The sequence below is a fragment of the Ascaphus truei genome, chromosome 20 (genome assembly GCF_040206685.1).
Source record: "Ascaphus truei isolate aAscTru1 chromosome 20, aAscTru1.hap1, whole genome shotgun sequence".
Taxonomy (NCBI): domain Eukaryota; kingdom Metazoa; phylum Chordata; class Amphibia; order Anura; family Ascaphidae; genus Ascaphus; species Ascaphus truei.
The window spans coordinates 15,758,264-15,782,393 of NC_134502.1; the positions used below are offsets into that span (position 1 = coordinate 15,758,264).

At 45.1% G+C, this 24,130-nt stretch overlaps 1 protein-coding gene across 5 annotated transcripts in view; it reads right to left on the bottom strand.

Annotated features, from left to right (window-relative positions):
- LOC142470694 (C-type lectin domain family 4 member G-like) overlaps nt 1–24,130 on the bottom strand; it is a 60,007-nt gene that overhangs the window by 1,758 nt on the left and 34,119 nt on the right. For 3 of the 5 annotated variants that reach the window (XM_075577323.1, XM_075577322.1, XM_075577325.1), the window contains 4 exons: nt 19,986–20,063; nt 19,595–19,648; nt 19,264–19,415; nt 17,260–17,360 (listed from right to left, as the gene is read on the bottom strand). In XM_075577323.1, coding sequence (XP_075433438.1) covers nt 17,260–17,360; nt 19,264–19,415; nt 19,595–19,648; nt 19,986–20,063 — 385 coding nt within the window. Of the gene's footprint in view, nt 1–17,259; nt 17,361–19,263; nt 19,416–19,594; nt 19,649–19,985; nt 20,064–24,130 lie in introns of those variants that run through there. The other 2 variants (XM_075577327.1, XM_075577324.1) reach the window with 2 other exon arrangements.

The following is a 24,130-nucleotide window of genomic DNA, read 5'->3' on the forward strand; positions in this document are numbered from 1 at the left end:
AGGAGCGGCGCATTCCAGGTATCTGCCAGGTACATACTGGGTATTTGCTCGAATAAAGTGTGTCGGTGCAGTAGGTACTAGTGTCCTAATATGAATATTGGGCAATATTTCTGGCATATCTTTACAAGACAACTGGCAGGATTCCCTTTGACAGCACGTTTTCAACGGCCAGTGCTGATATCAGTTGTCTTATCAAAAAAATTTGGTATCTAATTGCAACAGATGACAGGTTACGCAACACCTTGACCATGCCACCTCTTATGTCATATCGAAGAGCACCCATCATTTGGTACTCTGTAGTGAGAGCTGATTTCGGGACAGCCAAAACTTCGAAGACAAGATTCTTGGGTCCATCCAGTTGGGAACCTTCCCTTGTTTATCCTGTGCTCAATGTGGGAACATTCAAAATGGATCAACGTTCACACATCCCCTTACAGTGCGAGAATATCGGATGAAACACTACACCACGTGTAACACAGAATACGTGTATATTTGATAAAGGGCCCTTGCGGTATGGCCTATGTTGGTAAAACCACACGTCAATTGAAAGAAATGGTCAGCCAGCATAAATCCACGATTCATTGTAGAGTCCTTGACCAGCCTGTTTCTGCCCATTTTATATCTGTAGGACATAGCATCAGTCAGCTGCGGGTTCAAGCCATAGAGGTAATAGGATTTCTATCCTTAAGAAACGAGAGACCTTCTGGATACACGAGTTGGGGACCTTGTATCCCCATGTTCTAAATCGTGACTATGATTTGACGGGTTTTTGGGAAGTGAACTTTACAAACGTGAAGGGATGCCAAGTTTGGATTTATGTGTGTGGGGATACACTCGGGGTCAGTGGCGTTTGATTACACTGTTGCCCCAGGTGTGTCAACCACCAACCATACAGCACCTTTTCAGTCCATGCACGTGGCAGGTTCACCTGTTTTACTCCAACTCCTCTGGGCTCCTTTGATCACACGTAGTATTCCTCGTGTATATGGCTGTATCAACATGAATGATGCTTCACCTACTGGCTGGGACTGTTTTGTCTAGTGCTTTTGGACTATGTATTCTGTGTTACGGGGGATGTTTAATTCAGTTTCATATCGATTGTAAATGGAATGATATAATGATATATGCTTTTGATATTCTCCATTCTTTGAAAGACAGGGTGTGAATCTCATTTTTTTCTTCCGTTATTATTTTTTCATCCTTTATTTTTTTCATCATTTTTTTATCCTTTGTTATTTTGGTCTCTCTCCCTGTCCCCATTTTGAGATTATTCAATTTTTAGGTATATGTTTTTATGTAAGTGCAGAGTATTGTGCTTGGTGATACTATTTTCTACCACTTTAGCTCTTCTGGGCTATATATATGTGTATTTACTTGATAGTACTCTGTATTGGTGGACACAGGGGTCACCTTTGGTGACTCATGTAACTATAACTGTAATTCATTGGCTCATTATGTGCCATAGTATTGCCCAAGATGTGAGGGAGACTTAGAACTAAGTAGTATCAGTGTTATATGTGGCAGACACTTTTTGACAGCCCGTAGAGATCTCCCTGCCACCTTGTTATTGTTTGGACTGCCATGGAGGTGTGCTCATGCGCATTGCTGTGACCAATGCAATATTTTGCCAGGGACGAGAGCGGGGCTTTCACTGCCAACTCTAAACGATCAGGTTTGAGGGTAAGAGAGAGCTCAATTTTACTCCCAGTACATATAAAAAGCAGAGGTTAATCGGCAAGTGATTACCCGACCCTATATTACTTATATAGCCTTATTGGCTTTGATCCCTATTCATATGTGTTGATGCATGCGCAGAGAGATTAGTCAGAGTGACAGGTGAACTCGAGTCAGATGTATTAAATTGACTTATTGAGAAAGAGGCGCTTTGCAATGACATTTACACTGCTGTTATGTGTTTTCTATAGGGCTAGCCCTATCAATAGGCTTTATTATGCAGCTGTGGTTAATTGTTTAATTATGTCTCGGTCACTTTTTTATGTGGTCGGTGTCACGGGGGGGGGGGTGGATAGCCCAGTAATAAAGGGGTTACACCCCAGCTGGCCACACCTATCCTCGTGTGGGAGGCGAGGGGTTAACTGTAATAATGCTTCTATGTGTTTTTATTCCCCTACCTCAGTACAATATGTGTTCCCCCCTTTGTGGTTGAATGTATTTCGCTGATTACATGGGTTTTTACCTTTACTGTACAGTATGTACACCAAGCACGTACACTGGGATAAGGTCGGGAGGGAAAGGGTTAACTGTGTTGGTATGTTTATGGCCCTTTGTTCCCCTTCCCGCCTTTTTAACCCCCATTTGCAGCCCTGTCCCATAGGTCGTCATTGGAGCTCCATAGAAGTCTATGGAGCTTTCAAGGTTTTTGGCCCTATATCGAGGAAGACCAGCAGATGGCGCCCGAGAGGATGAGCGGAGCTTCCCCATTGAAATGAATGGCGCAATGTATTTCAATGGAGAATACCTCGAGTACGCTCTCCAAGAACGGAGTTGGATGCCTGCCAAACCGCAGTATCCGAAAATAGCTACAACTTCAAAGAAAGAGCTTTGATCGCTAAAACTTGGTCACGGCCAAGTTCACCATCAATTAAAGTTGGTAACTCTGGTTTTGGAGCAGCTAGCAATAAAATTATTTTTGCCCTTTGCTCGTGGGGACCCCGTCACTCGACCCCAACAGGGTCCAACAGGCAATGGCCACGAGAAAGGTTCGCGCCCGCCACGAGGGTCGCTGCCATTGACCACAATGGCGGAGAAAAGCCGCTACTGTAGGTTGTAAAAAGTATAACATTGTCAAAACCTGATGTGCTTCTATCCGGTTCCGTGATAGCTGGAGAGCTGGAATTTGGCCACCGAGTAGTCATGTTTCCGGTATGATTGCATACTAACCGAACGGAGAGTATCTCTTTGATAAAGTTACGGTCACCGCCATTGGCCGCCATGAGGGAAAAAGCCGCTAGGTTTTAAAATGCGAAGTGTAAAAGTGTATAAACCTGAAACCATTATCTCCGGTTCAGTTCGGGCTAGAGGACTTGGATTTGGCCACCCTGCAATCATAGCTCCGGCATGATTGTATGGCAATTTCCAATCCTCTCCGATCAACTGAACGGAGTATGGTTAACTGTGTAAAGTCTGGTCGCTGCCATTGACTCCAATGGCAGAGTGAAATGCCCTGATTTCCCATTAACTCAAATGGCAGAGAAAACCCCATTGTTCCCTATGGGGAATAAAAGGTGAAAGTCGTAACTCCAGTTTGGTGGGTCATACGAAACTGAGATGTGGCCACTGTGTAAAGTCACCTCCGGCATGAGGACATGGCAAATTTGAGCCGTCTCGGAGCCACGAACAGATTATATTTAGGTATAAAGATTGGGAAATATAGAATGTATATTCATGCCTACTGTAAAGCCCTCAAAAGTTACTGGCCCATGAGGTATGTTAATGGCCAGGGGGCGACAATGTGTCTACAGGGAATACCCTGATCAAAGGCTCCCCCACCCCGATTAAGTATTCTAGGGCGGGGAAGAGCAGGTGATGACGTTTTAGGGCATAATTGTAATCCTTTTTAAGTTTGCACATTATCCTGCCTACCCCAACACTCCTAGTTGAAGGCATCTGGCCGAAACGCGTAGGAGTGGGTGCTGTAGGCAGGATCCCCTGGTCTGTCCCCCCTTAGGGACACATTATTATGTTTTGAGCTATTGCTCCTTGCTTCCTCTAAAGTTATTATGTGTGTTTGATACTTAGGTGGTATGTGAATCAGGGTATACTGGATTTGGAGTGTGTCTCTCCAAGTTTTTTCACTCATTGCTTCTATTATTGTACAGCTGTACTTCACTTTCCAGGGATTACTCTATATGACCCCCTTGGATTGAGCATTGGATGTTGTGATTTGTTTACTTGGTTATTGATATTACCTCCTTACTGTATCTTAGCCCTTTTTCTGTAGCACTTAGTTTCCCCTTGTTTGACACACTCAAGGGTACACACTATTTCAATTTGAGATGTCCTGTCCATTTTGATGTGATTGTTAGAGGATGATTGCCAAGCTTTGCGTACAGGGGATCTATGCCTGATTTTAACTATTCCATGCTTTCTTTTAGATTCTTTGTTCTGTGACAGTCTATTCAATAAAATTTGGAATTGTATATTCAACTGGTATACTAGAGTGCTATTATTTGGGGCTCCCTTTTTCTCTTCTTATATCACATAATTTGGCCCTTATAGCACCACTGACTTACTATTAAGTATTTATTGAAGTCGGTATTTAGTCACCATTACATGTCTTGAGGATGCGGGGTCCGCTCTTTCTCTTAGCATATCCATTTACACTACCCAGGTAGTTTATTGGATCCCAGCTCCCTTGATTTACCAGCTATTGAGCCTCTTTGTCACAGAGTTTGTTTTAAATGGATTTTTTTGCCCGTGAAGAGCGTCGTCATGCCTACGCCAATGAGGCTTTTAATATTAATATAGCAGGGACTGCACAGATTCCTGACCCTCAAACATCAGGGAGTGGTGAGAAAATGAAAATCTTGAAACAACTGTCCCAAAAACGACTTAGGTCGTGGTGGAATAAGACAGCATTAGAGAAATACATATTGTACCAGTTTATACCTAGAGGCCTGCGTGTGCAAACTTTTCCTTCATTTGAGTTTGTAGAGACCTCACTCAAACAAAAGTGGGAAGCACCCTCAGCACCTGATCCTTTGAGCTACTTAAAATTCTTATAGAACACGACCAGGCTCGTGTACGGGAGGTTACAACTCAAATTGAATCAATTGAAAAGGACCTCACTGATACTGAAGCACTACAATTTAAAAGGATTGAAAGTGATCTAGATAAATATGAGACGGATGTAATCTCCTTTAAGAAGTGCAAATTTGATCGTGATCAAGAAGACTATAGGACCAATACTGTTTATAAATGGCACAAGGGGAGGTGCGCTGCCAAGAATAAAAGAAATAAAAAATCAAAACCCCATACCAATTCGGTTTCCCTTTCATCTGGAGTGTCTGCTTCGGATTTGGAGTTGTCCGACGCTGAAAGTATTCCGTCAATTGCACAATCAACTAACAAACTGCATTTTTTTAGATACAGGAGTCAAGACCACAATTCCAGAAGGAGGACAAGGAGGGGATCAAAGAGAACTAAGAGGGAGGATAATCGTGACTCAGAAAACAAAGTGAGTACAAAAATGAAAGCCGCTGAGAGTGAATTGTCAATTATTAACCTCTCAAATATTATCCTCACAGAAGAGCAAACTAATGTTCTACAACTTGGCCTCTCCTTCTCTCTGACTTCCTGTATGGATCACTTTGAGTGGACGAAAGCTTTGAACTTTTTTTGCAGAAAATTACCTTTGTTTAAACATTTTTCCAAAGGTAGCATTATGGATGATAATGATGTGGATTCCTTATATCTGAATACACAAGAAGCAATTTATCTACAAGATTTGGACTCATTATTGGATGATCAGGGAATACAGTAGATAGAGGAGAAAGGTATCCTCTCCAAATTGAAACCCCAGTCTGTCTTCTGTCCACCCTGGCAGACTTGCCCGCAAGTGGAAGTTTTTTCGAAATTGGTGACGGAGGACTTTAAGAAGATCACAACTAAGATGGGTGATACCAACCTCACCAGAGAAGAAATGACGGCGATCAAAGAACTCAGAGCTCTACAAGACGTGGTCATCAAACCCAGTGACAAGGGTGGCAACATAGTCATCTGGCCCAAAGTGATGTATGAGAGGGAAGAATTAAAACAATTAAAGAACCGTGAATGTTATGCGGAGATTGCCTCAGATCCAACTATCCGATTTAAAATGGAAGTTGACCTTATTTTGAGGTCTGCTATGTTGGATGAGGTAATCACAGAGCGTAACAGTCAGGCCCCCACACTGAGATTCCCTAGGGTGCCTACGTTTTACCCACAGTGCACAAGAATCTCACCCACCCCCCGGGAAGACCCATTGTATCAGGGATAGGAGGGTTGTGCGAACCCATCTGCAGGTTCATTGACTCTTTTGTGCAATTTTCAGTGGAGACGCTGCCTTCATACATCAGAGATACGATGGATGTGTTGGCGCGCCTGGACCACATCACGGTCGATGAGAATACTCTTCTCGCGACTTGTGATGTGGAATCCCTCTATACTTGTATTGATCACAATGATGGATTGCGCGCCACACAATTCTATCTCTCTAGGCAGAACGTCTCCACTGTATTAATGCAATTTATTCTTAAATTATTGAGGTTTATTCTAACACATAATTATTTTATCTTTAAGAATAGATACTATTTTCAGAAAAGAGGCACTGCGATAGGTGCTACATGTGCACCCTCCTATGCAAATCTCTTCCTGGGTTGGTGGGAAAGAGAAGTTGTGTCATTGTGGTTGAGGTACATCGACGATATCCTCATCCTCTGGCAAGACACTGCCACGGGGTTTGCGGATTTCGTCGATGTCCTCAACCGCAATGATTTGAACATTAAACTGACATTTAATTGTAACCACACGCGAGTAGAATTTTTAGATTTGTAAATCACTATGGGACCAGAAGGCTGTCTCCATACGGATATTTTCCGTATGAAGACGGCAACTAATGCCATACTGCATGCCACTAGCTTTCACACTGAACATCAAATTAGGGGTATCTCGACTAGTGAATTTTTGCGCCTGAAGCGTAATGTGTCCACGAGATGGATGCGGGGTCCACTCTTTCTCTTAGCATATATATATATATATAGATATATAGATATATATATCTATATATCTATATATATATATAGCAACTGTAAATATTACTGTATGCTCATTTGCATGTCTTAGACAGGTCTGCAACCCTGTCTTTCCCCATTATCGCTCAGCATACAGCGCTATATATATATATATATATATATATATATATATATATATATTATATATACATATACACAGTATATATATACAGTTGCCAGGTGGCTGCTCTAAAAATACTGGACACAATGGTGAAAGAAGTGATGCACTCGTGAGACTCAACCCTCTCCGCACCATGCTGTTTCTTCCCCTCCTTGTCCTCACCCCCAGGCTCCTGACACCTCCTCCTGATTGGTTGCATTACCCAGCAGCAGCCAATCAGGATGGAGGAAGATTTCCAGCCCCTTAGCAACAGCCCTGCTTGGGGAAATCCTACGGCACCGGTACACATACATGTCCTGTATTACCTCACATATTAAACTGGACAGTGTCCAAATAAGGACAGTTCGGTTCAATGCTGGATACCTGGCAACCCTAGGTATGACATATCCCTATCTCTCTGAATATATATAAACATGCACAGGGCTAGCCTCCACCTCAGTCACACACAGCGGCAGCTCCAGCGTCTGCCTCACGCAAACACAGAGGCTGTGCCAGCATCCGCTTCACACATGCACCTCTGGATTGCCAGCCTGTGTCTTACAAACATACATCAGCAGTGCCAGCCTCTTCCTTACACATAGGAAGGGGAGGTGCTGTGAGCCAAGATTACCGCAGACACTTGAGGAGGAAGAGAAGTTGGAACCAGGTCTCAAGTTATTCTGAATACTAAGGAACATGCGGATAAGGATGTTTTCCTTGAAACTAAAATGAAGAAGAAAGAGTCAGAAAATGTGGAAAAAGAGACGAATGAAAATGTTGTACAGAATGAAGCAGAAATGGAGAATGCTGAAAGCTCAGCTCAGAACCAGACAGGTAAGAGAACTGCGGCTAAAACTAGCTGAAGTCCTAATGAAGTCAAGAGTAAAAGGCACGCAGAACATGAGAAAAGTATGGGTGTCACAGAAATTGTTATCCCACAAGTCAATAAGGAGATGCACACTTCTGTACATGCAACTACAGTTGCGCCTGAGACAGTGACTCTGCAAACAGCTGAGTGTAGCAGAAAGGTGCACACATTAACAGCCACACCCAAGGCAGACACACTGCAAACAGCCTAAGCTGAGCGACTGAATAAGGTTGGAGTTGCATTAGCGATAGACCTGCAAACAGCCCAAGCACAGCAAGGTGAGATCCTGAATAATTATAAGGTATCAAAGGGACACGTCCTGCACAACGTGCCCCCTCCTCACTAACACCGGTTCCCGCAGCCATTGTTGCCTCTATTCTCCCTCGTGCTCCAGCGTGGGCAGGTCCCTCCTCCTTCCCCGCATCGGCCGGGTCCTGCTTGGGCCGTGCGCGCCAGCCTGACAGCATTAAAGGGCGCACGTGGACCCGCGCTTCTTGTAGGCGGTCTCCTGCGCTTGTCCCCACCCCCAGCCAATGTGGGATGCCGCGCAATGCGCCCAAGCAGCGCAACCGCCCCTAATCCTCTCCTTTGGTCCTTCTCCCTATCCCTGCAGCTCTGGGGACGCACCTCTGCTCCCCCCTTCACCCATTGGCCTTTGCTCTGCATTTAGTTCCTGTCCCCGCATTCAGTCAGTGCTCAGCATAATCATCTGTAGCTTTGTGATGTCTGGTTTTGCGCTTGACTCTTTTTTGCGTTTTTCAGTCTCCTTGTTCCTGACCTGGTCTGGCTACGTACCCTCTCTGGGTCTTGACTCCTGGCTTCGGATTCAACTACGCACGGACACTCACTACGCGTCTCTCTCTACTCCCAGACCATTGGCTTACGGACTCGATTACGATTCCACCTGGATCCCAGGATCTGTCAAGTACCCGACTAACCTTTCTCTACAGCCCAAGACCCGGCTACGCTCAATACCCCACTCCGGCCACGCCCCCGCTGCTGTGGGTGTGTGGATTCTACCTTCTCCACCTCAGTACCGGGGTCTTGTCAGGTTTGCGGGCAGCACGAGCATTACAATAATACTGGAAATACACCTGAGACAGACCTACAAGCAGCCCAAGCACAAGCACAATATAGTGTAAAAATGCTTGAATTAATACAAAACTCAAAGTTTATATTAATTAAAATATATAGTTGCTTTTTCTTCTTGTATGTGGGATTCCCCTCCCTCTATTTTTCCTATGGATCATCTGGGAGATCATCTGTGATGGTGTGACTAACTTACCTGGTTTATCACGTGGAATACATGAGTCTAACATTCAAAGATTAACCCATACTGTTTTATATTGATATACAGTGTTGCACTATTTTCTGTTTTATATCTTTTTTCGTGTCCTGGATGAAATTTGCACCCCTGTGTTTTTCGCCATTTGTTGTCTGGACTGGGATTGAGTCCTGTTCTGGGAGCTGCACTTTCTGCTAAGGACAGTATATATTTTCTTATCACGTTCACCTTGAGTAGTGTTATTTGCGCTTGCACTTCTTTTTTTTCACTGTAGACCTGGAGGTGCCATCCCAGTGAGAGATATAGGGCTAGCCAAAGGGAGCCATTGCCAGGTCTGAGCCCCCGTTGGCACGATCCCCATAGGCAGGTTTAAATTTGCCACTTTACAGCAGCCCTGTCATCAAAGGGTGGTCCTGAGCACCTAAGCTGGCCCCCTTCCATCATTGGTGAGCCGGGCAAGACCTGGTCCTGTGATTGGCTGCACCATCATGATCCGCGCTTTGATTGGTTGGCAGCCCCTGTTTCATGTAAAACATAGGCAACTGAGGTCTATGTAAGTGGACTGCCCAATCAGAGTACCAGAACATCTCTGGAGTCAATGGCTATTGGGATTTTCAAAGATGCTCTGTGGGAAATAGCACTGCACTTGACGGAGAAGCGCCGGAGAAGCCAGATTAGCGGAGATAAGTTTTGGAGCCGATCGGAGACATGACAGAGATTCTACGTGCTTTGTGCAGAATAGCACTGATCTCAGCGGAGAAGCACGGGACGTGAATCAGACAGGATAAGCCTTCTGAAGCAGGCTCCGGCACGCAGTTGAGGCTAGAGATTTCCCTCCTAGACCCCCAGTTGGTTAGTGTATATTGGGATTCTGTATTTTGTGTGTTTGCTGACTTGCCAGAATAAACTTTTACTTATTCAATTATTGTGTCTTGTATTCTTATACGTATGTAATTTGAATATGCCAGAAAGTGCAAAAAGTGCAGTAGATCTATACAAGACATTGAGATCAAATAAAATAAATCTGCCATCATTGAGTTCCCCTGGGAGAAAGCAAATGGTCAAGAAGAAAATGTAATTTTTATGTGATTCTCTGGATGCTATTCTGTAAATATTATGTATATTTGTAAATAATTGTGTTTTGTATTTAAATAAAAAAAGATACAACACACACACACACACACACACACACAACCCGGTCCTTGGCCTTTCTCCCTTTCCTCCTCGCCCCTCCTCCCCCCCAACCTCCCTTTCACCTCTATACAACTTTTAGAAGCCCAGGATACACCATAGTCCTGGACACTACCATTCTCCCAACTCCTTCAGTCCACAAGTTGTAGGGGCCCAGGATTTAATTTAGCCCTGGGCCCCACCCTTGATCATCCTCATTCATGACTTTGGGTTGATCTATAAATAATGTTGAGCTTTAGTAAATCCTAAAGCCCATTAATCTCTCCACTACTACTAAGGGCATCCAGAATATGGATGAGTCTTGTGACCTGTCATTCCTCCCTACTACAATGTGCATGATTGGTGAGTATGTGGGGGAAAACGTGGACCTTCGGGTGAGGCTACTTGCCCTTTCATAATTAGAATTTGACGACAGATAAGAACCACTTGGCCTTCTTGGTCTGCCCATATTTCTATATCCTGTATAAAAAAAACCATCTCCATTCTTTTCTCCACAAGTCGCATGGGCACTTGACTATGCTACCTTGGGCCCCTGCCATCCCCCACCTCTTCCACTCACCCTTTCCCCGGGACCCAGGATATGCTTACCTGCATGCACAGTTGACCCAGCAGTCTACTGCTGCATTCCGCATGACGTATGGAGAAGGTATGAATCTGACGTAGACTTGCTGCCTATCTTGACCCAAAATAAGAATTTTCAGGGAGTAAAGGGGCAAACTCCCACCCTCTGCTAGGATCAGGAGAGACAACCTAGCTGTCAGGTCTTCTAGGTTCTTTCAAGTAAACTCCTGATAGGGCAAAGTTTACAAGGAAGTCACTGCCTGTCAGTTTCTCCAGAACCAGCTGGAGGAGGGTCACAGGAGGATTGTCTGAGACCAGCTGGGATTCAACCCCAGCTCCAAGTTTGCAGGGACACAGGTTTCTTCTTCCCAGAGGGATTTGTTTGGAAAATGAAGGGAACTCCAACCCTGCATCACAAACAAACATGTAAGGAAGCAAGCTTCCCAGAACCTGCTAGAGAGAGTTTCAAGTTGCCAGAGGGATTTCCTGGGAACAGCAGAACTTCACTGGCTGCAACAGAAGTTTTTCTGGAGACAGCTGAGACCCACTTCCACAGATAAAGATATCTGGTTCTGGCTGCAGAGGTATGCTATTTACTATTTGATCCTTTTTTGCCACTGTATGAAGATCTATTGTGGGCCTGCACAACACGAGGCTTTCCACTCTTCCCCTCCCTCCCAAGTCCTCTCTACCCATCCGCCTCCCTCCCGAGTCCGCTATCCCGCTCCCCCACGAGCCCGCTCCCCCACGAGCCCGCTCTCCCCCTCGAGCCACGGCAGCAGCGCGCTCTAGCATTGAGGCACTTCTGTGCCTGCTGCTTGCTAGAGCGCGTGCGTGAAGTCCTGCCTGCTCTGTCGCCTCCTCCGCAGCAAACCAAGTTAGGGGGGGGTTGTTGGAGGTGCATTGGGAAGTCATTGGAGGTGCAGGGGAGAGTCATTGGAGGTGCAGGGGGTCACTGGAGGTGCAGGGGGGTCATTGGAGGTGCAAGGGGGGTCATTGGAGGTGCAGGGGAGGGTCATTGGAGGTGCAGGGGGGTCATTGGAGGTGAAGGGGGAGTCATTTTAGGTGAAGGGGGGTGCTTGGAGGTGCAAGGGGGTGATTGGAGGTGCAGGGGGTGATTGGAGGTGCAGGGGGGGTGATTGGAGGTACAAAGGGGGTCATTGGAGGTGCAGGGGGATGATTGAAGGTGCAGGGGGGTGATTGGAGGTGCAGGGGATGGTCATTTGAGGTGCAGGGGGGTCATTTGAGGTGCAGGGTGGGTTATTGGAGCTGCAAGGGGGGTCATTTGAGGTGCAATGGGGTCATTGGAGGTGCAAGGGGGGTCTTTGGAGGTGCAAGGGGGGTCATTGGAGGTGCAGGGGGTGATTGGAGGTGCAAGGGGGGGTCATTGGAGGTGCAGGGGGGTGATTGGAGGTGCAGGGGAGAGAGATGTGTGATGCAGGGGGAAAGTGATGTGAGGTGCAGGGGGGAGTGATTTGAGGTGCAGGGGGAGTGATTTGAGGTGCAAGGGGGGTGATTTGTGTTGCAAGGGGGGTGATTTGTGTTGCAAGGGGGGTGATTTGAGGTGCATGGGGGGTGATTTGAGGTGCATGGGGAGTGATGTGAGGTGCAGGGGGAGAGTGATGTAAGGTGCAGGGGGGAGAATGATGTGAGGTGCAGGGGGAGAGTATGATGGGAGGTGCAGGGGGGGAGAATGATGTGAGGTGCAGGGGGGAGAGGGATGTGAGGTGCAGGGGGGTGTGATGTGTGTGGTGTGCAGGGGGTTATTGTGTGTTTGATGTGGAGGGGGAGTATTATGTGTGTGGGTGAGGGGGAGAGATAGATGGGGAGTATCGCAAAGGTTGATAGTGAGGGGTTCTTTGGGATATACGAGGATGATAATGAAGGGTGTTGGTGGAGATATGAGGATGATGATGAGGGATGTTGGGGGAGATATATGAGGATGATGATGATGATGATGATGATGATTTTACCCGTGCAGCCCAAATTTGTTTTCCTTGGAGCAGTTCGGCCCTTCTCACTTTACGAGTTGTGCAGGCCTGATCTATTGTATCCTGTTTCCCTAGTCTGGGAAATAACGGACATTTTGTGTTGACATATGTGGTATGTGGAACACTTGCTGACCCAACCTGGAAGCCTACCTGTTACATCAAAAAATACCTAAAAATGTCTTTTGACAATGAATTACAATATTTACAACTTTTACTGTAGAATTTTCTGTTGAAAAAATAAGTAAACAAAAAAACTAAATCAATAGTAGACTGAATGCAGAGACCATACATTAATTGTTAGTGACACAATGTAAATCCAAGGACATTTTTATCACAGACAAGATGGTGTTACTATTACGCAAGTATCTCTGTTTGTCAATTGCCAAACTTCACGCAAAACTGACACAATAGGACAGCGTTAAAAAAAACCTGAATATTTTTGCAAATTACAGTAGTACTACCTGTAAGGAATCCGTTCCTGGGTTTGGTGAAAACCCTTTCATTACAGAACTGTGCTGTTTACAGACAACCTCCCATCACATCCACTTGTGCTGGCAATTACTGCAGTCCTGCTTCAGTGCACTCTCATTGGAGGAATGTCCTCACACCTCTCTTCTGGGATTGGCCCACTGGCCTTCTTATACTGCTCTCTTACATTGCCTCAGCGCCAAGCATAGTCCTTTGTCATAGGATGTAACTGTGTTTGCCACAAAAGATATATACTATGATCTGTTTTTGTTTGTCTTCTCTCTTTTTACATGACCTGTGAGCAACAGTGCGGATTCTAGAGGATCACAGCACTCATCTTTTTGAACATTATCTGTGCCAGGTTTATTTTGTTTCATGTGTTTGCCACAAGCTAAATGTTTGGCCGTCCTGTTCTTGTATCTTTGTTCCTAGATCTGGTTCCTGGTTCCTGTTCCTTGTTTCTGGGGCCTGCTGTATATCTCCATTACAGAGGCCATGTCCTGGTTCCTGTGCTGAAGCGTTGGATCTCCAGCGCAATCCTTCAGCTCCCTGTTCCCTGTGGCCTGCTGCCTTTTCCCATAGTAGAGGTCTGCCTTTTGAGTCCTGCGGTCTGCTGCTCGCTCTCCTCGCAGAGGCCTGTTTTAGAATCCTGTGCTGAAGTGCTGGTTTGCCAGTGCTGCCCTGTAGTGTGCCTATTCCGATCGGCCTTCTCCCTTTGCGGTGATGGTACCATAGATCATTCCCGCTCCTCACACAGAGGCCACTCCCACGCTGATGCTGCTCCTACGCTGAAGCGGAGCGCACCTGATTGCCCGTTGCCGAACTCCTGCTTGGATTTCGATATTTCTACTGTCTCCAACCCTGACCCTGCTATGAATGACTATGAACTGCGCAATCCAGAACCGGCTTCGCTGCCTAAGGTCGGTGTATTCACATCCCCACCTCAGCCCCGCGGTCCGGTCACGGTTTGTGGCGAGCACGTCTGTTACACTACCCAGATATCCAAGTATAAGGATTTCCAACATGGATGCCTTCTGACTCCACAGACTCTACCAACATGGCCACCGAGGCAGGAAGTCAGCCTCTGCATGAACTGGATTGCTCACACCTACCATTTCACTTTCAAAGGCTTCCACTCCCTTCTCTCCATGCCTGTTCCAGGTACATCCTACCTTGTCTCCTGCTGAAAGCCTTGTTCCAGTTTTGCCAGCCTCAGAACCCGTGCCTGCCACTGGACTACTTTGCCTCTCTCTCCAGTCGACCCCGGAACTGTGACCTTTACCACCCTGCCTCTCTCCTGCTCTGACCCAGAACCAGACCCCACTATTCTACTGATTTCAGGATTTTGATCCCAGGTACGGGTCGCAGGTACGGGTTGGTCTCTACTCTCCACCTGTGCCTAGTGGGTCTGTCTCCTTGACAGTACAAAGCAACATACGCAGTTGTAAAAACAAGATGGTTGGGTCAGGATGAACGGGTGTAATATGATGGGGGTAAACCAACAGCAATATTTTGCTGAGTAGTTCTAACTGATAATATGCTACTATTATTATTTATACTAGTATCTGGTTACAATTGCCAAACTTGCTTTTAACCAGCATTAGTGTTATGTGATGGGGTAAGAAAATTGAGGTATTCAGAAGAATGGACACCTGGCCGGTCCACCGCCGTAGACACTGTGCCACCGCCGTTGATTTTTCCTTGTTCATCCGCAAAACTGAGGACAGTATGTCTTGCTACATCTGTACTTGCACCATGGGCGGGAATAATGTGTTAATATTGTAGCTATCTTTATGCTGTACATTCTATGTGGATGACAGATGGGCACATACTTGGTCATCTGTGTTTTCGTATGCAGTTTCTATATGGTGCAAAAACTAACACCATTCGTATTGATTTATTTGATGGTACAGCTCATATTGACTGTGTAGATATCCTCACATCATTGAATGCATATCGCTAATCCAGGATTATCATCATCTACCATCAGGATCACCGACAGGGGGGGAGAGCCAGGACAAATGTCCCAGGCCCAGCAGCTGTGGAGGGCCCAGCTAGTGCTGGAAATTGGGCCTGGATAGGTCCAAATTCTGTGTCTGGCTTCCAGTCCTCTGGTAGCTGCCGGGCTCCGGCACTCCCCAGCGACTGCGGGCCACTCTCTACCAGGCTGGGCCTTTCTCCCGCTGGTGCACGCCGGAAGCTGAACACAACTTCCAGGAGAGGACTGGCATCACAGAGAAGCAGGCCCAGCAGCAGCTGGGGAGACCCGGGGCCCCAGAGGCCTCAGACCACACCTAAGGTGTGTGTATTGTGTTGTATTTTGTGTGGGGGAGGTATTGTATTTTTTGTGTTGGGGGGTATTGTATTTGTGGGGATTTTATTTTGGGGAGGGGATGGTGTTGTATTTTGGGTATGAGGGGAGTATTGTATTTTGGGTGGGGTTATTGTTTGAGGGGGAAATTATGTAATATCAGGGAGTTGGGGAGGGTTAGAGGGGGGAGTGAGTGAAGAACAGAGGGGAGAAGATTGAGAGAGGGGGAAGAGAAATACATGGGGAGAGGGGGGATAGAGGACGGGGCTCACAAGGTGGTGTTGGGGGTGGGGGGCCCAGTCAAAACTCTAGTCCTTGGCCGAAGGAAATCTGTATGTAGCCCTGACTGCCTTTTTATTCTTCCACTCTAAACCTGAGGACTTAATTCCCCAGTTCCGGTACGTGCATCACTATATTTAGAATGACTGGGTTAGAATTTGTTTGCAGACCTCACTAAGCTAGATATCTTTGTTAGACGCTCGTCACAATGTGTATACTGTACCCTGCAGGACAGATGTTTCCAGCAAGATCAATACTCGATACATACAGCTGCAGGGGCCATTATTCGAACATTTACCTGGGTACATCTTGCGTCACGCCACGTGGTGTACACGAGATGGTCAGTTGCAGAGCTTTGGTTACATCCCACATGGATTTTAACATGGGGTTACCGGCACCCCATACTGGAGCCTGTAACTCGGGAAGTAGGGGGTCATCGAGGCTGAAATCAACTTTGTTCAGCTCTGGTGACCCCCTGCTATATTTCTGTAATGTTAGAATTTTAATAAAAAACCCCGCTATCGCGCGTCTTTTACGGACAGGCAGACCCAGAAGTAATCACCCCTGCTGTGTTAATCCGAGACGCCTTTAGTCTTCCGCGGCTAAACTTGGAAGGATCACGGGAATAGATCGCAATTCCATTTCGAGATTTGTTCGAATAACGGCCGCTGCAGCTGTTTTGTGCTTAACATTTTAAGTTGTTACATAGTTCCTGTACCCATCAGTTCTGCCCTGGGAACTTTCTTTTAAATTAATCTTTGTATTCTTTGCATGGTTTGGGCATTTTTTATCAGTATACATTAGGTGTACGATATTATGTTAATGTTACTGCACATTACTGTATGTTAAACACATGATTATCGTTATTTTACGTTGCTGACATGATTTGGCCATTTTACACCATCAGGGGATTTAAAATGGACACTTTTTTTATACTCCAATGCCGTCTTGACAAATATATGTGTGTGTGTTAGTGTGTGCAGAGTCATTATACTTTTATGTACGTGTGTGTTTATTATACTTGTATGCACGTGTGTGTATATATATATATATATATATATATATATATATATATATATATATATGTATATATGTATATATGTATATATATATATATATATATGTGTGTGTATATACTGTATTGTATTGTATGTCTTTATTTATATAGCGCCATTAATGTACATAGCGCTTCACAGTAGTAATACACGTGGTAATCAAATAAATAACAGATAATATAAATAACAGGTCATGGGAATAAGTGCATCAGACATAAAAGTGACATTAGGAAAAAGGTGTCCCTGCTCCGAGGAGCTTGCAGTCGAATTGGTAGGTAGGGGAAACGTACAGAGACAGTATATGTATGTACGACTCACCTGTGTGTGTGTGTGTGTGTGTGTGTGTGTGTATGACTCACTTAAATGTAACTACTGTTCCATCCAGCCACTTCCAGACATTAGCGACCTTTCTCAGCCCGAACCAGAACCTCTTGTTCCCCAGTAATGGCTTCAAATCTATCTGGGAGAGAGACAACACATGAAAGGAGTGAGCCTACAGCCTGTCTATATCGAGGGATGTATGCCCTTGGGGCATGATGTAACCCTGCTCAACGCCTGGGAGGGCAATTGTGTATAATGATTAAAAACCAAAACAATACTTTAAGGCTGGTACTCACAGGGAATAGAATAACATATTAACTGAGGAAATATAGAGTCCCTTTGTGCTGCACTCGAAAACACCCTTAACAGAGTAAAATTAAAATGTTATTGAATCATTAATTAAGAAATCAATGTTTGGGATTTAGAACAACAACATTGAAGAAAGACAAGTAAAATCAATTCAAAATGGAAGTAGACGTGTATGTGTTAGGACACTACCTTATATATTGTGTACCACAAGTATTGTCATTTTTATATACTTGAATTTACAGGTGGATAAAAATATATTAGAGCAGGATGCATCCCCTAGTGGAGACCTGTGTTGCTGGAGGCAGATAATCTAGCCCTTCTATATCATCCCTCTACTAGTAACAGGGTTGGTGTATTACAGCTGTAAAGAGAAAAATTCAGTTTGCTGATGCCTACTTGTGAAAAGTATTTTCTTCCCCCAAAATAGTCGGTAGTTTCCAAATGTTAGGACCCCCCACCACCAAACAGATATATTCTTAACCAGTGTGGTTGGGTAACAGTTTAACTTTGACTTACTGTAATCTAGCCCCTCAAAAAAAACCCACTGATTGTAACAGAGATGATATACAGTATTAAAGCTGTGCAGAGAAGAATTCATTTGACTGGTGTCTATTCGTGGAAGGTACTTTATTCCCCCAAATAGTGGGTAGGTTTCTAATATTAGGACCCCCCCACCACCACCACCACCAAACAGGTACATTCTTGACCTGTATCTCCAATGATTATACTGTGATACATCTTTCAGTCTAAGATACAATGTTACCCAACCAAACAGGTCAAGAATGTACCTGTTTGGTGGTGGGGGGTCCTAAAATTACAAACCTACCCACTATTTTGGGGGAAGAAAGTACTTTTCACAAGTAGGCTCTGTACAGTTCTAACACATCATCCCAGTTACTAGTAGTGGGATGAGATAGAGGGCTTGATTAACTGCCTCCAGTAACACAGGTCTCCACTAAGGGACGCATCCTGCTCTAATAATTGTTTATCTATCTGTAAATTCAAGTACATATGGTATAAATGGCATACAATACTTGTGGTACACAATATATAAGATAGCATCCTAACGCACACACGCCTACCTCCATTTTTAATTGTTTTTACTTTTCTTTCTCCTACGTCGTTGTTCTAAATCCAAAACATTTATTTCTTAATTAATGATACAATAAAATGTTAATTTTACTCCGTTAAGGGTTTTTCTAGTGTAGCACAAAGGGTCTCTATCTTTTCTCAGTTAATACAGCCTGTCTATGTTTTAAAGGAATTGCACCCATCTTACTACACCTCAGAGAACAGGAAGGTGTTACCTCTTAGTACTCCTAAGTGGTATAGCATGTGTGTTATGGAAGCTGATGTAGCTACCACATCTAGCACTAGGGGGCCTATGATGTAGTAGATATTCCATGGGCTTTTTACTTGTTTTCTAGGGGTAGGGCTCTGGAATCGGAACAGAAGAAGAGACTCCTCCTCTTCAGTTAGCTTCAGTAGTGGTGCCGCAATCTTGAGGAGCGATCATGATTGCTATGTGCCAAGGGGGCTGTGCTGGGCCCCTCCGGTACTCGAATGATTAAGAAGGGCTTGGCAGCCATCGTTCCAGTCCTAGTGGACAGTGCCTGTGTGTCACGGTGTTAAATAAGGATTGATGGCCATCTTTGAGATGTAGCCAAGGGTTTTCCACCTATTGGTGCATTATAGTTGGATATTTTGCGATACTTCTTGGGGAAAGGCATTACCAGCTCTTTACTGCTCGTGAGGACGAGGAGGGTGGAGCTGCGTCTGATGCAGTCATTTTCAGCCTCCTCCCATGTCTTGGGGTCCCCAGAGATATAATAACAAGAGAAACCCACCAGCTTCCAATTTGGGGGGCAGGGACTGGAGAGACGTCCTGTGAGTGAGAGTGAGGGGGAAACAGAGGGAAAGAGAAAGGGGAGTAGAAGTAAGAGAGGGGAGGGAGAAGAAGAGAGAGTGAGGGAGAAATGGAGAGAGAGTTGAACAAACATCTTTGTCAGTCACAAACTCCAGACTGTGTGTTAACGGGAAATATCCTGCCGCTGTCTGACTTACCAATGGTCTTATTAATGGTTCTGATTTCTGCCATTAGTTTGTCTCTCTCCATCACTGTAAAGAAACAGGGAGAGACTGATTTTTACCAGCAAGCGAGAGAGAAAGTGCCGACACACATCATGGAAGACTGCAACACAGACCTCATTAGACAGCGCGACCAAACAGACAACAAATTGCAATGAGCATGCTTAAAGAGAAACTGTCCAAAAAACAAAGAGAGGGCAGGATGACCATGAGAGAGCCTGAAAACATAGAAGAGACTGCAAAATGCAATGAGAGCGATAAAGCTCAAATGCATTGTATGTCATTGTCATTACATCTTCAGTAAATTAAGTGGGCGAGACAATCAGTGAATAACACAACCTTGTGTGTTATCTCCTTAGAGACTCACCCAGTGTTCTATTGATGAATATGATTTCTCCCCTCAGATTGTCTTTCTCCTTCTCAGCTGTCTCCTGAACCTGAGAGACTGCAGGAAATACAGGATGAGAGACAGTGCATGCATAGCAAAGTCTTGAAATGAGACACCCTCTCTGGGGAGTGACCCATGCGCTCTCACCGACTTCTCCAGTACTCTCTCAGTAGCATCTCTGATGAAGAAACCCACCAAGAGTGTAAACATCTTCCCCTTTCTAAAACTTTGCCCTAAGGATTCTTTTCATCTAACTCCTACAAGTGGAGTAAACATAGCTACTGTATGCCCCTTTACAAAGCATTAGTAAGACCACACCTTGAATATGGAGTACAATTTTGGACACCACTCCTTAGAAAATACATTATGGAACTAGAGAGAGTGCAGAGAAGAGCCACCAAATTAATAAAGGGGATGGACAATCTAACTTATGAGGAGAGTATAGCTAAATTAGATTTATTTACATTAGAAAAGAAGCGTTTAAGAGGGGATATGATAACTATATACAAATATATTCAGGGACAGTACAAGAAGCTTTCAAAAAAACTATTCATCCCACGGACAATACAAAGGACTCGGGGCCATCCCCTAAGGTTGGAGGAAAGGAAATTTCACCAGCAACAAAGGAAAGGGTTCTTTACAGTAAGGGCAGTTAAAATGTGGAATTCATAACCCATGGAGACTGTGATGGCAGATACAATAGATTTGTTCAAAAAAAGGTTGGACATCTTTTTAGATGGGAAAGGTATACAGGGATATAGCAAATAAGAATACATGGGAAGCATGTTGATCCAGGGATTAATCCGATTGCCAATTCTTGGAGTCAGGAACAAATTCATTTTTCCCCTTATGAGATATCATTGGATGATATGACACTGGAGTTTTTTGTTTGCCTTCTTCTGGATCAATAAGTAAGCATAGATATAAGATAAAGTATCTGTTGTCTAAATTTAGCATAGGTTGAACTTGATGGACGTATGTCTTTTATCAACCTCATATACTACAGTATGTAACTATGTAACTATGTAACTACAGTGTGTTAAATTGTGAACCCATGGAGCATTGATCTTTGTTGAGCTCCACCCCTGAGGATCTTTGATTCTTCTATATTAAACTCAGACCCTAATTACCGCTGTATCCTACCTCTGTATTAACCCTGCCTTTTGAGACTCACTGACTCCTCCATCTATGTAAAACTCAACGCTGTGAAGTATTGAATCCTCCCTCTTTGTTAAGTTCAACCTCTGCAGAGCCTTGGCTCCTCCCTCAATATTAAACTCCGAACTTGTGGAGCATTGATCTGTCTATGTTAAGCTCCACCCTGAGGAGCTATGACTCCTCTTTTGTTGAGATCAGCCCCAGTGGTCTCTGGTCCCTCCTTTTATAGTTACCTCTGCCCCCTGAGAATTGATTACTCCACCCTCTATGTATAACTCTGCCTCTGGGGTTCCCCTACTCCTCTCTCTCTCTATTAAATCCTGCCTCTAAGACTCGCTGACTCCTCTCTCTATATTAAATGTTACCCCTAATGATTCATGACTACTCTCACTGAGCTAGCCTTTGCCTTTAAAGAGCAGCTGTGTGTGTTAATAGGAGTGAGATGCTGATGGGGGAAGGTTAATCAAAAAGTTAAATCTGTGACCACCCCTATTGCTTCACCCCTTCCTGACAGTGCTTACAGATGTTAATTTGTCCCAGTATCGGAAGAGGAGATTACACAGGCACCTAACACTAAAACTAAACAGCCAATGCTTACCTGGCCTACAGTTCTGCAATCAAAGTCATACGACTCAGTGCCCAAGTCATTGCCATATCGCCAGCTTCCCTAATCAACTTTATTTTGTCTTAAAGTCATGTCCCACAGACCTGGAAAACTGCAAGAATTATACCAGGCATCAAAAGTGGGGACAAAAACATGGTCTCCAACAACAGACCAATCTATCTTCTCCAAATACTATCTATAGTAATGGAAAAAGGTGTCCACTCCAAATTAAGCGATTACCACATTATAACAAGACACATTTCTTTAGTCACCTCCAGTACAGCTTTCGCCAAAATCACTCCATGGTAACTACCCTCTTAAATGTTTGCAATGAGATTCAGTGTATAATGGAACTGGGACAACTTACTGGTGCAATATTCCTCGATTTCTGCAAAGGCTATAAAGACTGTTGACCATGTTACTGTATCTTGTTAAACAAGCTTCAGTGCTCTGGAATAGGGGAGCATGCTTTAAACTGGGTTCTCTCCTACCTATCAGGTAGATCCTAATATTCAGCATAAACTGTGATTGGGATATTGTAAACTGTTTGACCTAGATGTGTATATCTTAAATGGCCTGTGTGTTGTGTGAACAGATGGCAAGATACCATGTGAAACTCAAGCACAAACTACAAACTACATTTTAAAAGACATCCGCCCTCAGTTATACACAAATCTGCGCTTCAAAGACATGGTCAACAACAGTTGTAAGAACAACGGGGCCATGAAAACTCTAGGCAGTAAATGGACTACAGATAGCAGATAACCAGTTTTCCAAGTTAGCTTGGCAATAGATTGAGTGGAATCTTCCTAACCAATAAGATTAAAACACATGGTTAATTCAAGAGGAAGACCCCACAAAAAAACTTTTGGTTTTGTGAAAGAAGGGCTGAAGGTTCCAGAAAGCAGCTCCAGACTGAAGACCTGAATGATGCAGGGAAGGAACGCTTCAAGAACACAAAATATGCACAGGAGGAGAAGGTAGGGTAATATGTACAGTATCTGTATGGAACTTGTAATACGTAACATTATTTTACATCTAAAGTATACAGATTAATGTAATTTAACATTTTAATATTACATATATATTGTAACAGTAGTTTCATTTGTTTACATCAATGAAACATATTTTCATATTCACGTGTATTTGCGTTTCTCTATCGCACGTTCCCCAACAAGAATGTGACATACAGAGCTGTATTTCTTGCATATAAGTCTATTTCAGGTTCTAACTCTAATTCTATGGATGTAACCTGCAGGGTCCCGCAAATCTCTGTTGTGTTGTCCCTCTACTCTCTTCAGTCTTCATGAAGGACCTACCTACAGCTTGTAAGGCAGCTTCAATGTACGTGAATGTGGATAACACAATCTATATCTATAAGTCTGAAATAATGTTTGTGTGTGTATGTCTTCTCTTTGCGTGATTGGCCCTGTGTTCCCCCTGTGTCATTGGCCACGGACGCACCCCCCGCCCCTCTTACCCCACCCCTCACATTGCACCTCTTGCCCTCACTTGGATTAGGAATCTCACTTAGCAGGACCATCCACACAACTACCACCCGCTGCTCCTCGGCGCCGGCCTCACCTCTCCCCAACCACCAACGCCCATCCCCCCAGTCACAACACTACCACCCGCCTCTTCGCTGGCCTCATCTCCCCCACCACCAACCCCCCCCCCGGTCACACCACTCTGTGTCCCTGTCTCCCGCTGAGGCCCCCTGCCGCTGGGTATCACCTCCACCTGCCCCCCCCCTGGGTAGCGCACCCCTATGCCCCCCAGGTGTCACACCCCCCCTACTGCCCCCTTTGACCCCGGAACCTGCCCCCCACCCCTTTCCCCGGTGCCCCCTGTCAATTGCACGTGTGCTCCAGCGGCCTGGCGGTGCGCGCACGCTGCGGCTCCAGCCTGCGGCTGCTCCCGCTCATCGGGCACTTCAGCCTCCTCCCTCGCGCCCGCTCTGGGTTGCCGTCTGCTCGGCAGCCTGCGCTGCATGCTCCGCCCCCACCGGTCAGAGCACCCGGACAGGAGAGAGGCGCCTTCTGGACCGGTGGGAGCGCGGAGACTGGACGGAGGTGGCTGGTGTCCGCCGGTGAGGGGAATGGGCGGGTCCTCACTGCAGTTGTTGTGGGTACCCAAGGATATTTGTGTGTGTGTGTGTGTGTGAGCATGTGTGTGACACTGGACCGTGTGTGTGTGTGTGTGTGTGTGTGTGACACTGTGTGTGTGTGACCGTGTGTGTGTGACCTGTGTGTGTGTGTGTGTGTGTGTGTGTGTGTGTGTGTGTGTGTGTGTGTGTGTGTGTGTGACACTGTGTGTGTGTGACACTGTGTGTGTGTGACACTGTGTGTGTGTGTGTGTGTGA